Genomic DNA, 14929 nt, shown 5'->3' on the forward strand with positions numbered 1-14929 from the left:
GTGTGCGTGTGTGTGTGTTTGTTTGTGTGTATACGTGGGTGGATGTATGTGTGTGTGTCTGGCAGGCGGTCCATCACTCTATTCTACCTTTAAGTCCTCCTTCTGGGGCTCATTTATGGCAGCGGGGTCTAGGAGTGACAGGCAGGTCACACCCTGCACCCCATGGCCACTCTGTTGTCCCCAGTGTGTCTCCTCCTCCATCTCCTCTCCACTCCCGACCTCATCCACCACCCGCCCCCCTCCAGCCACTCCACAACCAGGCCCCAGACCACAGAAACAGGGTCCCAGAACCCAGACTGATATCCAGCCCATGGACAAAGAGGATGACCCGGACCCAGGCAACTCTTAAACCTTGACAGAACCTTTCTCTACTGCTAGCACTTCCTAAAACATAACTTGTAAAGGTGGTAATCTCAAAGTTGTTTCCGTCAGTAATAGTTAGAGGTTGTGTTTTGTACTTCAGATACTTTGATGAAGTCAGTAATGGTCCATCAGGTGAGAAAGTGTATAGTATATAGACAATAACTCATATCATATGAGCCGTACATTGTATTTTATTGGGCACAATGACAAATCGTAGGAAGTGGCTAGATATAGCTATCAACGGGGATAAAGTTGAAGGAGCTGCTTGAAAGAGTTACTAAACTTATCATTGACATTAATGTCGGCTGTATATTAATCTCTTTTAAAGTATGACGATATGGTGTAGGCCTAACAAGTGTAGAAGATGTTAACAGGACAATATTCAGAAGAGAAAAAGCCCTGAGCAGCGGTGTTTACTGATAATAGGGTTGTGGGTTCGTTTCCCACGGGGGACCCGTAACTCGCTCTGGATAAGAACGTCTGCTAAATGACTAAAATGTCAATGTAAAATAAGGACCCTTTACGTCCTCTTGCGAATGATACCTCATTGAGAATGTCCATCACCTTTTACAGGAATTATGTTTCAGAAGCAAGTTTGCCAGTATTCCACATGCCAATTTTGAAACATGAAGAACACCCAAAACCCTTTAAGCTAATCATTCTTTGCGGTAATTTTAATTCAGAGTGGTTTGTCACAGGCACATTCATTCTAGTGCAGTTATGCAAAGGCTCAATGAAAGAGCGGCAACAGTGTGTGCGTGGCTAACAAAAAAGACCAGTGCCCATGTTAGTGACGGCACCCTCCTGCTCATTGCAAGTACTATCATTTACATCTAAAGGGTTTGTCGCTGTGGTGTTTCTTCATGGGCAGCAGCAGCTGACTCTGTAAATTGCTTTTAGACTTAGCCCTCTCATTGACTTCATGTAGAAATATGAGTCGAAATGAATCTTTGCAAGGCATGCTTTTATTTCTGATTCTCTTGATTCCTAATGCAACCGTTAGTCACTGGTAGTCTCCACTGGCGTGTGAACGGATCAAACACTGAAATTAGTATTTATCTGTGCCCTCTCACAAATGAAAATTAATCCTTTGGATTTAAATCCTTCTTGCTCTACTCTGGCAGCTGTGGGCTAATTTCGTGTTTGCGTCGGTCAGTCTCCTTGACACAATGATAATGCCTAAATCCTAATGGACAAGCTTCATCCACCCATCCTCACCAAGGCCATCCATGACTTCCATCCTTCACCATGCAGCCACTCTTAGGCTTTATCTTCTGTCCTCTCTTGGGATCTGCACTAAATAAGGGTACTTTGCCAATGTCTGATAAATCCCAGATTACTTCAACCTTAGAGTGCAAATCTATAGATTACCAAAGCATTTTTGGTCATTTTGGTAGGCCAAGAGCTCTCTCTCTCTCTGTGATTTATTACCATTGGTGCCTGCACTGCCATGAAACCTTGGTGTTGGTCTGATATAGAGGTTTTAGTAGTTGACTTATTGGACTCTGTCATCTCTGTTTGATCCAGGTCAGGCGATTTCTCCCCAGACCTCTCTGCCCGTCCCCAATGATGGCAAAGCTGAAGTGAGCAGAGAGAACAGCGCTGTGGACTTCAGTAAGGTATAGTAAGACATTTCTTACTATTGATTTAAAGGCAAAACCAATCCTAGATCAGCACTCCCAAGTCTTAGACGATTTATGAATACGGCCTTGAACGTACTAGTATACTACAGTACGACATACTCAACATACCAGTTCTGGCAGTTCAAGTGTGTATGAACACAGTAATCTGTTCCATTTTCATTGATTGTTTGTATGTATTGCTTGAAAAAATGGTTTCAACCATAAACTATTATTATAACACGATACAAATATAGCAAGCCAGTCATCTCACTCACACTGCCATTAGCACTGTAGATTATAGTAGGAGAACAAAAGTCTCTCTTACCTCTGAATCCTACAAGGGTAACCTTTTGTTCAGAGCCTTTGGTTCTTGTTCTGATACTTTATTTGAGCTGTCTAATGTGGTTGAACTCGCCCCAAAAGCATTTCAGAAAAGACAGCGTGATCAAAATCGAACCATAAGTAGAATACCACCGGGGTATTTTTAGACGAAGCTTAATGGAGAGTAACGTTTGCCCCGGATGTTCTGGATGTTTGAAATGCCTATTTAACACACTTAGGCATATATTTGAACTGTACACTATAATGATAACACCACAATTAAACCTCAGTAACTGCCGCATGTCATTATCCATACTCTTCAGTCAGGAGGCAGAAGCCCATATTCCGTATGTATTGGCCCATGATACTATTAAAATTACATTTGCTAAGTGCATCAATCTGTTACACATTGCATGGGAATGAGTTTTGCTGAGGACCATCATCACATGATATTCTTGTTATGTTAGCAGTGAGCATGGTGTTTATAACTGGGACTCTGATGCCCCTACTGCTTCCACTTAATGTTACAGCACTTCCATTTGACGCAGTGCAGCTCCAAAGCAGACAGACAGACAGGATCGCAGCAGAATAGTGATAGGAGGATCAGTTGGCAGGCAGTCAGGCAGGCTCAGATCTGGATGGACGTGTCACTGCGGGGGCAGACAGGGTATCGAAGAGATGATAACCTCTGGAAATGTTATGTAACTGATACCACTTTAGGCTGATGATGGCAATCTGCTGTAATATTTCATCATAGCACATGGTTAAATGTATGTTATGATGGTAATGTTATTAAATATATGAAATAGGGTCCAGTTGGCCAATCTATTATCTATCTTAAGCCATTAACAGGATATTAATTACAAAAACACATAAGGTTTCAAAATTCTGGTAACTATCCCAAAATTCTCAGGTTTTCCAGTACCGGTAATCCTGGTTGGACAATTCCCCGAATCGGGAGGGAATAAGCAGGCAAATGGAAATCCAGGGAATTTGGTGAAAGTTACCAGAATTTTGCAACCCTAGTCACAGCAGGGATCAACAGTAGGGATTAAGTAATATTTGTTTTGCGAATGTATTTCATATTTCTGCATTTCTTTTCCTACGCTCTTGTTTTGGATTGAGGAGTTGCGATATTCATACAGTAAAATGCACCATTCAGACTTCAGTCTAAAAACGCTCAACTAATGACTATCCTGCGTCCATGTAGATAGACCTCCATTTCATGAAGAAGATTCCGGCGGGAGCGGAAGCGTCCAACGTGTTGGTGGGTGAGGCAGAGTTCCTTGACAAACCTGTGGTGGCGTTTGTACGTCTCTCACCTGCGGTCATGCTCAACGGGCTGGCTGAGGTCCCCATCGTTACCAGGTTAGAAATACTGTGGCAAAATGGCAGTAACTTTATCAAAAATCCCAGGTTTTCCAGAAATCAGGGTTAGAAGAGTCCCTGGAATCAGGAATAAGTAGGAAATCCGAGGTATCCTCCAACCTAGATTTCTGGAAACCTGGGATTTTTGAGAAAGTTACTGCAATTTCGCAACCCTACTTCCAATTAGTCTGTCATTATGGTGTCCTATCTATGACTAACGTTATGGCCTTCTTAATCCCTTTTGGGCTGACCCCAACTGTCTCTTCACCGCTCTGTCTGACTCTTATTGTGGCCCTCATTTTATCTTCCTCCGTTAGGTTCTTGTTCATTCTGCTGGGGCCTGTTGGGAAAGGGCCACAGTACCATGAGATTGGCCGATCCATTGCAACTCTCATGACAGACGAGGTAAGACAGCCTCTCCAATGGTGAACATAGTTGTTGGGCATGACTGAACGAACCAGTCAATTAGTGACTGAATTTCCATTCTTCTTCATTCCAAGGTTTTCCATGATGTCGCCTACAAAGCGAAGGACCGAAATGATCTGATTGCTGGAATCGATGAGTTCCTTGACCAAGTGACTGTCCTGCCACCGGGGGAGTGGGATCCCTCTATAAGAATAGAGCCGCCAAAAAACGTACCGTCTCAAGTGAGTTTAGCCCCTTCATTAAAAACAAGTCTTTCATCAGTGGACATACAAATCACAGCAATGTCTTTCATTTGAAAAGGGAGAGCAATAACAGATGTGGTGTTTGAAAAACAGGAGAAGAGGAGGAGTGCAGCACAGTGCGGCACAGACCCAGGGGATGAAGAGGATGAGGACGAGGGACATGGGGGTCCGGAGCTGCAGAGGACAGGACGGTAGGTGGGTTGGTGCGGGGGGGGGGGGGGGGGGGGGGGTGTTACCAGGGACTTAGAGAGTGTGTGCTATGGGAGCCTGGATGTGTATGTTGTTGTGGTTCTGTATTATGTGGTTGTGTATTAAGAAAGAAAGACGGATAAAAAAAAAATAACAGGTTTCTCTCCTGCTTTTTGAAACATCTATCTACGGAACATTGGACAGAGGCCAGGTTTGCCATTGCCACTGAACTCCCTCCCAGGTGACTGTGTGCAGTTCATGCAAAGGTTTCCATAGCAACCTACTGCAGTGAGCTCCCAATTGCCTTGGCTATATTCTGCAACAGGGACATTAGCTCATGCTAAGTCATCCTCACGACTGTGTCTATTTTATGCACTTTAAGTTGTGTGAGGAGAGTAACACATTAAGTCCTGGTGTAGAGAGGGAAAATAAAGCAAAGGAAGGCTACAGCTGCAAGCTGAATGCATACCTCACCACCAGCCAGCAGGTTACCCATGTGGTTGTAGTTTGATTCAATCATTCGGGAAAAAAATGCAATACATAACCGTATTAATGCAATCCACTATCTTCTCCATGGCGTTATAATATTTCCAGATTCTGTGGTGGTCTCCTGTTGGACATCAAACGCAAGGCGCCGCACTACCTGTCTGACTACACAGACGCTGTCAGCCTGCAGTGCTTGGCCTCCTTCCTCTTCCTGTACTGTGCATGCATGTCGCCTGTCATCACGTTCGGGGGCCTACTAGGAGAGGCAACAGAAGGACGTATAGTAAGACATCATGGTTTCATCCCAAATGGCTCCCTATCCCCTACATAGTGCACTACTTTTGGGCCGTGGTCAAAAGTAGTGCACTGTATTGGGAATAGGGAGCCATTTGTATGCAGCCCATCCCTTTCGAATACACAGTGCTAGAATGAAAAAACGATTTGAGATTGATTGAAGTTCAGCTTTTCTTACTAATAGATTTTCTCTGCATTTGTTTCCCGCAGAGTGCAATCGAATCGCTTTTTGGCGCCTCAATGACGGGAATAGCCTATTCCCTGTTTGCTGGCCAGCCACTCACCATTTTGGGCAGCACAGGGCCTGTACTGGTGTTTGAGAAGATATTGTACAAATTCTGCAAGTAAGTTTGAGTAAAACACTCTAGTTGTAATTCTATTACACCCATGTGATGAATCATCTATAGCCCACTGCTCTCAGGGCATTTCTGTATCTATACCCACACCTCAGATAATCTGTGAATTGATTGTATTATGATCTTCTGTCCTTATAACGATAGCAATATAGGATGACCGTGTGCAATATACACTACAAAAAAAAAGGTGCTATCTATAACCTTAAATGGTTCTTCGGCTGTCCCCATAGGAGAACCCTATGAAGAAACCTTATTGTTTCCAGGTAAAACCCTTTTGTGTTCCATTCCATCTACCTGAAACCAAAAAGGGTTCCCCTATGGGAACAGCCGGAAAAACCCTTTTGGAACCTTTTTTTTCTAAGCGTGTGCTGCCAAAATACATGGATAATTTAATGTTCTAAACTGCTTTAAAGAGTATCAAAATAACATAATGACGACCTCAGATGCACTATATTCTGCAGATAGCTAGATATACAGGTAACTGCCAAAATAAAGGAAACACCAACATAAAGTGTCTTAATAAGGCATTGGGCCACGACCCACCAGAACAGCTTCAATGCACCTTGGCATAGATTCTAAGAGTGTCTGGAACTCTACTGGAGAGATGCGACATCATTCTTCTATGAGAAATTCCATAATTTGGTGTTTTGTTGGTGGTGGTGGAAAACGCTGTCTCAGGCACCGTTCCAGAATCTGCCATAAGTGTTTAATTGGGTTGAAATCTGGTGTCTGAGTTTTCATGCTCATCAAGCCATTCAGTGACCACTCGTGCCCTGTGGATGGGGGCATTGCCATGGTAGACAGAATAATGGCCTGCCAGCAGTTTTATACATGACCCTAAGCATGATGGGATGTTAATTGCTTAATTAACTCAGGATGGAAGCACCTGCTTTCAATATACTTTGTGTCCCTCATTTACTCAAGTGTTTCCATTATTCTGCCAGATATCTGTAGATAGTGCATAACATATCCCACAGATGTTGTCATATATGGGGTGGCAGGTAGTGTAGTGGTTAGAGCGTTGGGCCAGTAACTGAAAGGTTGCTAGATCAAATCCCTGAGCTGATGAGGTAAAAAATCTGTTGTTCTGCCCTTGAACAAGGCAGTTAACCCACTGTTCATAGGCTGTCATTGTAAATAAGAGTTTGTTCCTAACTGACTTGCCTAGTTAAATGAAAAGTACAAGGTATTAGATTGCAGTGATGTTTTAACTCTCTCCTCAGGGAGTATGGATTATCCTACCTCTCTCTGAGAACCTGTATAGGGCTGTGGACAGCGTTCCTCTGCCTGGTCCTAGTGGCCACAGACGCTAGCTCCCTGGTCTGTTACATCACACGCTTCACAGAGGAGGCCTTCGCCTCGCTCATCTGCATCATCTTCATCTACGAGGCCTTGGAGAAGCTCATCCACCTGGGGGAACACTACCCCATCAACATGAACAACAACCTGGACAAACTCACACAGTACTCGTACGTTTGCACTCACTCCATTGAAAGTGCCTTTTTAATCCAGAACTAGGCATAATCTGTGTCCAGGAAAATATTCCTTAGAGTTCTGAATGAAAGTAATATCTTAATTTGAGATGATTGTGAAGGAGGGATTTGACGGTGAAGTGTTCCATTGTTTCTATAAGGTGTTCATGTATTGAACCTCCGGATCCAAGCAATGCCACCATACAGTACTGGGAGCAGAACAACATCACTGCTTCTGAGGTCTACTGGGAGGCACTCGAGGTTAAGGTACTGTATAAGAATGTTTAGTGAAATCTGTGGAATCTATGGAAAGGATCAAGCAAAATTCAGAGAAGGAGTTCATCTGGGTCAGGTCTCGTGTTCCGAGAAAAAACCCTAGCCTCCTAGTACAATTTGTGGTTTAATAAACTGAATTAGAGAGCAAAAACAGGTGTTCCTCACAAAGTGGCATACTCTCCCAGATGGAGTTGGTCCTGTGAAGAAGATTAAGGACATGTGGTGGGCTGGATTATTCTGGATTACCCCATGCCAAATCACCATAAAAGCACATTTTTTGTATTAATGTTGCTTTCTGTGGACAAGGGATGCTCTTAATCCAAGGCCCTCTTAACCAAAGGATTTTGTAATTGACTGCATTGTCATGCACTATTAATTCCACTTGTAGTAGGGCAGACCAATCACCCTCCTCTACCTGTTGTTGCAGGACTGCATGGAGAAAAGAGGAGAGTTTGTGGGCAGTGCCTGTGGCCCTCACGGACCCTATATTCCAGATGTTCTCTTCTGGTCCGTGGTTCTCTTCTTCTCCACTGTCTTCATGTCAGCTTTCCTAAAGGAGTTTAAGTTCAGCCGTTACTTCCCCACCAAGGTGAGGCAGCAGACCCAGATCCCACTGTAATCCCACTGGTTTGTATCTATTATGCGTTTGTAGACTGCAGACAAGGTTTCTGTACTTCTGCTGAGGTTTATGGTGCAGTAGAGCACTCTAGTGGTCATATGTGAGTACTGTGTGATTATGTAGGTTCAAAGCAAGTTAGTAATAAAATAAGGTTTTTAATGAAGAAAAGTGTCACGCATCCCCCACTTTCTTTGGATTCTATTATGATTTAAGGCAGCACCACTTATCCCGTTGTTTGGCCACGGAAGCCCCCCCCTTTTTTTTCCGGAGAATTGAATCCACAACCGTGGTGCTCAGTGTTTGAATGATATGGATAGTCCCTGTACTAAGATCAGACGGTTGACATGCACCCCTCTCTTGCACAGTTGAGAGCTGTCATCAGTGACTTTGCTGTGTTCATCACCATCTTTACCATGGTACTGGTGGACTATGCCTTAGGGGTCCCCTCTCCAAAACTAAAAGTCCCCAGTGTGTTTAAGGTGAGCTATATAACAAAGTATTACAAGAGGATTATACATTTTTACTCAAAATACTGTACACCATGGACATGTGCCATGCTATGTAGATGCAATATTTCACAATAATCCGAATCCTTGCAGCCGACTAGAGATGACCGTGGTTGGTTGATCAGCCCGTTAGGCGGCAACCCTTGGTGGACCACCATCGTAACAGTGATCCCTGCTCTGCTATGCACTATCCTCATCTTCATGGACCAACAGATCACCGCTGTCATCATCAACAGGAAGGAGCACAAACTGAAGGTATTGTAGGATACTGTAGTGGCTCAGCTCAGCTCAGACGGGAGGCTTTGTTCACCATAACCTGAATGTCCACTTTTTAGTTGGCTTTGATTTGGTGCATGTGTAGTTGATTGTCAAATAGCGTCCAGTACTGGTTGATATGTACTGAAAAAGTCCCTTTCAGAAATCTCTTTCTACTTGGGGAATTAGTTAACATTTTGACAATATTTTCCTGAACTATTATGAAATGTTGCCGACGCGGAATATCGAGTAGTGCATTCTCAGTTGTACTGTACTGTGTTTCCCTCCCTTACAGAAAGGCTGTGGGTACCATTTGGACTTGTTTGTGGTGGGTGTCATGCTGGGGGTGTGCTCCATCATGGGGCTGCCCTGGTTCGTGGCTGCCACCGTTCTCTCCATCTCCCACGTCAACAGTCTGAAGCTGGAGTCCGAGTGCTCGGCCCCCGGGGAACAACCCAAGTTCCTGGGCATCCGCGAGCAGCGCTTCACTGGCCTCATGATCTTCCTACTCATGGGCTGCTCGGTGTTCATGACATCTGTGCTCAAGGTCAGATAGCTTCTCTGAGGAATATTGTGTTGGCTCTAGCTTCTGAACTGTCCAAAATCTGTTCCTATCGCAGTGTGATAAAAGTGTCTCTCATGCACATGTTGTATTTATTTTGCACCCTGTGTAGTAGTCTGCAGTGTCTCAAAGTGGACCGATATTTTACACTACGTTTTGTATAGTTGAATCTCACTTTTCAACCATTTCTTGGCTGATGCTTGTATGACTGAATCGTAATATAATTTCTCTTGTCCCTTTAGTACATTCCCATGCCTGTGTTGTATGGAGTATTCCTGTACATGGGAGCATCTTCGCTCAGAGGAATACAGGTAGGAGATCACTAAACACACTCAGATGTAGTTTCTGTACAGTACATAACATTCATAGTCAACATTGACTTGTAAGGTGCAGGGCCGTGGTCGAGTGGGTAACAAGCCAGGCACAAGCGACATACACTGAGTATACAAAACATTAAGGACACTTGCTCTTTCCATGACATAGACTGACCAGGTGAATCCAGGTGAAAGCTATGATCCCTTATTGATGATCCCAATGCCGCTTGGTTTTTCACTCTCAACAGTTTCCAGTGTGTATGAAGAATGGTCCACCACCGAAAGGACATCCAAATCAAATCAAATGTTATTTGTCACATGTGCCGAATACAACAGGTGTAGACCTTACAGTGAAATGCTTACTTACAAGCCCTTAACCAACAATGCAGTTTTAAGAAAAATCTGAGTTCGGGGCCTCCCGAGTGGTGCAGCGGTCTAAGGCACTGCATCGCAGTGCTAGAGGCATCTAAACTTAGCCCCGGGTTCGTTCCCGGGCCATGATCGGCCATGATCGGGAGTCCCATAGGGCGGCGCACAATTGGCCCAGTGTCGTCCGGGTTAGGGGAGGGTTTGGCCGGGGGGCTTTACTTGGCTCTTTGCACTCTAGCGACTCCTTGTGGCGGGGCGGGCGCCTGCTGGCTTCCAGGTTAAGCAGGCGGGTGTTAAGAAGCGCGGTTTGGGTCATGTTTCGGAGGACGCATGACTCAGGTCGCCTCCCTAGCCCGTTGGGGAGTTGCAGTGATGAGACAAGATCAAAATTGGGTAGAAAAATGGGCTAAAATACAAAATATAAGAGTTGAGAAAGTATTTACTAAATAAACTAAAGTAAAAAAATAGAAGGGGAACAATAAAATAACAATAACGAGGCAGGAGGTACCGGTACCGAGTCAATGTGTGGGGGTACAGGTTAGTCAAGGTAATTGAGGTAATATGTACAGTACCAGCCAAAATTTTGGACACGCCTACATATTCTAGGGTTTTTCTTTATTTTTATTATTTTCTACATTGTAGAATAATAGTGAAGACATCAAAACTATGAAATAACAGATATGGAATAATGTAGTAACCAAAAAAGGGTTCAACAAATCAAAATATATTTCCGGATTACTGACTTTCGTGTCTTAAAGCAGGGCTCTCCAACTCTGTTCCTGGAGAGCTACCTTCTTGTAGGTTTTTGCTCCAACCCTTTTCTAGCACACCTGATTCTACTAATTAGCTAGTTGATAAGCTGAAATCAGCTAAGTTACAACTGGGGTTGGATTGAAAACCTACAGAAGGGTAGCTCTCCAGGAACAGGGTTGGAGAGCCCTGTCTTAAAGTAATGATGGACTGTTGTTTCTCTTCGTTTATTTACATTTACATTACATTTTAGTCATTTAGCAGACGCTCTTATCCAGAGCGACTTACAGTAGTGAATGCATACATTTCATACATTTTATATATATTTGTTGTACTATTTGATCTGTTCTTGCCATAATATGGACTTGGTCTTTTACAAAATAGGGCTATCTTCTGTATACCACCCCTACCTTGTCACAACACAACTGATTGGCTCAAACGCATTAAGAAGGAAAGAAATTCCACAAATTAACTTTTAACAAGGCAAACCTGTTGAATTGAAATGCATTCCAGGTAACTACCTCATGAAGCTGGTTGAGAGAATGCCAAAAGTGTGCAAAGCAATCATCAATGCAAATAGTCCGGGTAGCCATTTGATTGCCATGCGGTAGCAGTCTAGTCTTTGACTAGGGTGGCTGGAGTCTTTGGCAATTTTTATGACCTTCCTCTGACACCGAATGGTATAAATGTCCTGGATGGCAGGAAGCTTGGCCCCAGTGATGTACTGGGCAGTACGCACTACCCTCTATAGTACCTTGCAGTCGGAGGACGAGAAGTTGCCAACCAGGCGGTGATATAACCAGCCACGATGCTCTCGATGGGGCAACTGTAGAACTTTTTGAGGATCTGAGGACCCACGCCAAATCTTTTCAGTCTCCTGAGGGGGAATAGGCGTTGTCATGCCCTCTTCACGACTGTCTTGATGTATTTGGACCATGATAGTTTGTTGGTGATGTGGACACCAAGGAATTTGAAGCTCTCAACCTGCTCCACTACAGCCCCGTCGATGAAAATGGGGGCGGACTCGGCCCTCCTTTTCCTGTAGTCCACGATCATCTCCTTTGTCTTGATCACGTTGAGGGAGAGGTTGTTATCCTGGCACCACACTGCCAGGTCTCTGGCCTCCTCCCTATAGGCGGTCTCGTCGTTGTCAGTGATCAGGCCCAGCCAACTTGACACAACTGTGGGGAGCATTGGAGTCAACATGGGCCAGGATCCCTGTTGAACGCTTTCGACACCTTGTAGAGTCCATGCCTGATGAATTGAGGCTGTTCTGAATGCAAATTGTGGGGGGTGCAACTCAATATTAGGAATGTGTTCCTAATGTTTTCTACACTCAGTGTATATGCCTTCCTACCAGAGACCAGGGTTCAATTCCTATCTTCACCCTTCCTCCTAAATCTCCCTCCTTACTCTCACCCCATCTGTTTCTGTGCATGTCTGAATAAAGCATGACATGCATTTAAAAAAACAAACAGGCTTGTAAGGCTAAGTCCTAGCACACTTGACCTATATCTAAAGCTAATTTCACAAAGACCATCTGAGGACATTAAAACACAGTACAGAAACACATAAACCGGAATACAATGGTCCTGAGGTTGTAATTTAATCCATTGTTCTATTGCTTATCAGTTATTTGACCGTCTGAAGTTGTTTGGCATGCCAGCCAAACACCAACCTGACTTCATCTACCTGAGACACGTTCCCCTGCGGAAGGTCCATCTCTTCACCATCATCCAACTCAGCTGCCTGGTCATGCTCTGGGTCATCAAGACCTCAAATTATGCCATCGTCTTCCCCATGATGGTTAGCAAACATCTTTCTGCCTTATACAGTAGATTCATCTGAATGGGGTTATATGCCAAATATGCGAAGGCAATCTGGGTACATAGCTTTATTTGGCCATATTGTAGATTGAAGTAAGACAATGTCTTAAGTTATACATTATGAAACCTAGATGCCTTGATGCTCTACAGAAACAGGAGTTAGGCTCCTGCCCTATGGCTGGGACAAATGACTTCTGCAGATGATTCTGTCTGTATAGTAATGTTGAGTTTGTGTTCCTTGCAGGTGTTGGCTCTGGTGTTCATTAGGAAACTGATGGATTGCTTCTTCACCAAGAGAGAGATGAGCTGGCTGGATGATCTAATGCCAGAGAGTAAGAAGAAGAAACTGGAGGATGCTGAAGAAGAGGTATGAAACAGTGGAGGCTGATGAGGGGGGGACGGCTCATAATAATGGCTGGAACGGAGCCAATGGAAAGGCATCAAACACATAGAAATAATGTGTTTGATTGATTTGATACCATTCCACTCATTCTGCTCCAGCCATTACCACGAGCCCATCCTCCCCAATTAAGGTGGCATCAATCTCCTGTGGTATAAAAATAGCATCAAGGAAGATTAGCTCTTTGGTGGGCTAAAATAAACCCTAAAAATCAATACATGACACTAATATGCCATATACCTATCACGTTTCAAGATACAGACAGTGTCGAAGAAACAAACATTTATTTCTAATACAGGGGCAGGCAAACCAGGGGTCAGAAATCCAGAGAGGGTGCAAAGGGTCCAAAACGGCAGGCAGTCTCAGGGTCAGGGCAGACAGGGTTCAATAATCCAGTGAGGTGGGGCAAGGTATAGAATGGCAGGCAGGCTCAGGGCAGACAGAAGGGTATAAACCGGGAAGGACTAGAAAACAGGAGCAAGAAACAGACAGGAGCAGGGGAACAAATGCTGGTAGGTTTCGCTAACTGGCAACAGACAAACAGAGAACACAGGTATAAATACACAGGGGATAATGGGGAAGATGGGCACCTGGAGGGGGGTGGAGACAAGCACAAAGACAGGTGAAACAGATCAGGGAGTGACAGTACCCCCCCTCTAGGGGTTGCCACCTGGCGTCCTACCTGGGCGCATATCTGGTTGACCGGGGTGCCGGCGTTGGAAATCCGCGATGAGGCCTGGGTCCAGGATGTCCCTGGCAGGGGCCCAGCACCTCTCCTTCAGGCTATAACCCTCCCAGTCAACCAGGTACTGGAACCCTCTGCCCCGAGGTCGAACCTTCAATAGACGCTTCACTGTGTACGCCGGTTGGCCATCGATGGGATTTGGGAGCAGGGTGGGCCTGGAAACGGGAGACAAGTGGCTGTGAGATATGGGTTTAACTTTGGACACATGAAAGGTGGGATGTATACGAAGGGTACAGGACAAAAGAAGACGAACAGCAGAGGGGCTAATGACTTTGGAGATGAGAAACGGGCTGAGAAACCGGGGGGAGAGTTTGCGGGATTCCACTCGGAGGGGCAGATCCCGGGTGGATAGCCGTACCTTCTGCCCTAGACGATACCGGGGAGCCAGGGTCCGGTGGCGATCCGCTTGTCGTCGATACCTGGAGGTGGGCCGACCGGGCTCTCCTCCAGGTACGATGACAGCGGCGGACAAACATCTGGGCAGAAGCTATGCCGACCTCTTCCTGCTCAGGGAAGAGCGGTGGCTGATACCCTAGGGAACACTCAAAAGGTGATAGGCCAGTGGCAGAGCAGGGAAGGGTGTTGCAGGCGTATTCGACCCACACAAGCTGCTGGCTCCAGGTGGTGGGGTTGGCAGAGACCAGGCAGTGCAGAGTAGTCTCTAGGTCCTGGTTGGCTCACTCCGACTGGCTGTTGGACTGAAACCCGGAGGACAGGCTGGCCGACGACCTAATGAGGGTGCAGAACGCCTTCCAGAACCTTGACGAGAATTGAGGACCCCGGTCGGAGATCATGTCTACTAATAGTCCATGGATCCGCAAGACATGCTGCACTATGAGCTGGGCCGTCTCTTTGGCAGAGGGTAGCTTGGGGAGAGGAATGAAGTTTGCGGCTTTGGAAAACCGATCCACCATGGTCAGGATGGGGTTGTTGCCATCAGATGGGGGGTGACCCGTGACAAAGTCCATGGAGATGTGAGACCAGGGATGATGAGGGACAGGCAGAGGTTGGAGGAGACCAGCCGGAGCTTGCCAAAGAGTCATGTTCTGTGCACAGACAGTGCAAGCGGCGATGAATGCGGAGACGTCAGGCCATGGCAGGCCACCAAAAGCATTGTTGCACAAAAGCCAGGGTCCTACGGGAGCCCGGGTGGCAGGCAAGCCTGGAG

At 45.4% G+C, this 14929-nt stretch overlaps 1 protein-coding gene across 5 annotated transcripts in view; it reads left to right on the plus strand.

Annotated features, from left to right (window-relative positions):
- The window catches only part of slc4a10b (solute carrier family 4 member 10b), a 47472-nt gene that overhangs the window by 27128 nt on the left and 5415 nt on the right, over positions 1 to 14929 (plus strand). For all 5 annotated transcript variants that reach the window (XM_029711028.1, XM_029711029.1, XM_029711030.1 and 2 more), the window contains 16 exons: positions 1891 to 1982; positions 3517 to 3674; positions 3992 to 4079; positions 4175 to 4321; positions 4436 to 4533; positions 5126 to 5300; positions 5522 to 5655; positions 6891 to 7136; positions 7301 to 7406; positions 7843 to 8004; positions 8400 to 8513; positions 8634 to 8795; positions 9091 to 9342; positions 9600 to 9668; positions 12423 to 12596; positions 12861 to 12983. In XM_029711028.1, the coding sequence (XP_029566888.1) occupies positions 1891 to 1982; positions 3517 to 3674; positions 3992 to 4079; positions 4175 to 4321; positions 4436 to 4533; positions 5126 to 5300; positions 5522 to 5655; positions 6891 to 7136; positions 7301 to 7406; positions 7843 to 8004; positions 8400 to 8513; positions 8634 to 8795; positions 9091 to 9342; positions 9600 to 9668; positions 12423 to 12596; positions 12861 to 12983 (2300 nt within the window). The remainder of the gene's footprint in view (positions 1 to 1890; positions 1983 to 3516; positions 3675 to 3991; positions 4080 to 4174; positions 4322 to 4435; positions 4534 to 5125; positions 5301 to 5521; positions 5656 to 6890; positions 7137 to 7300; positions 7407 to 7842; positions 8005 to 8399; positions 8514 to 8633; positions 8796 to 9090; positions 9343 to 9599; positions 9669 to 12422; positions 12597 to 12860; positions 12984 to 14929) is intronic.

This window comes from Salmo trutta, chromosome 24, assembly GCF_901001165.1.
Source record: "Salmo trutta chromosome 24, fSalTru1.1, whole genome shotgun sequence".
Taxonomy (NCBI): Eukaryota; Metazoa; Chordata; class Actinopteri; order Salmoniformes; family Salmonidae; genus Salmo; species Salmo trutta.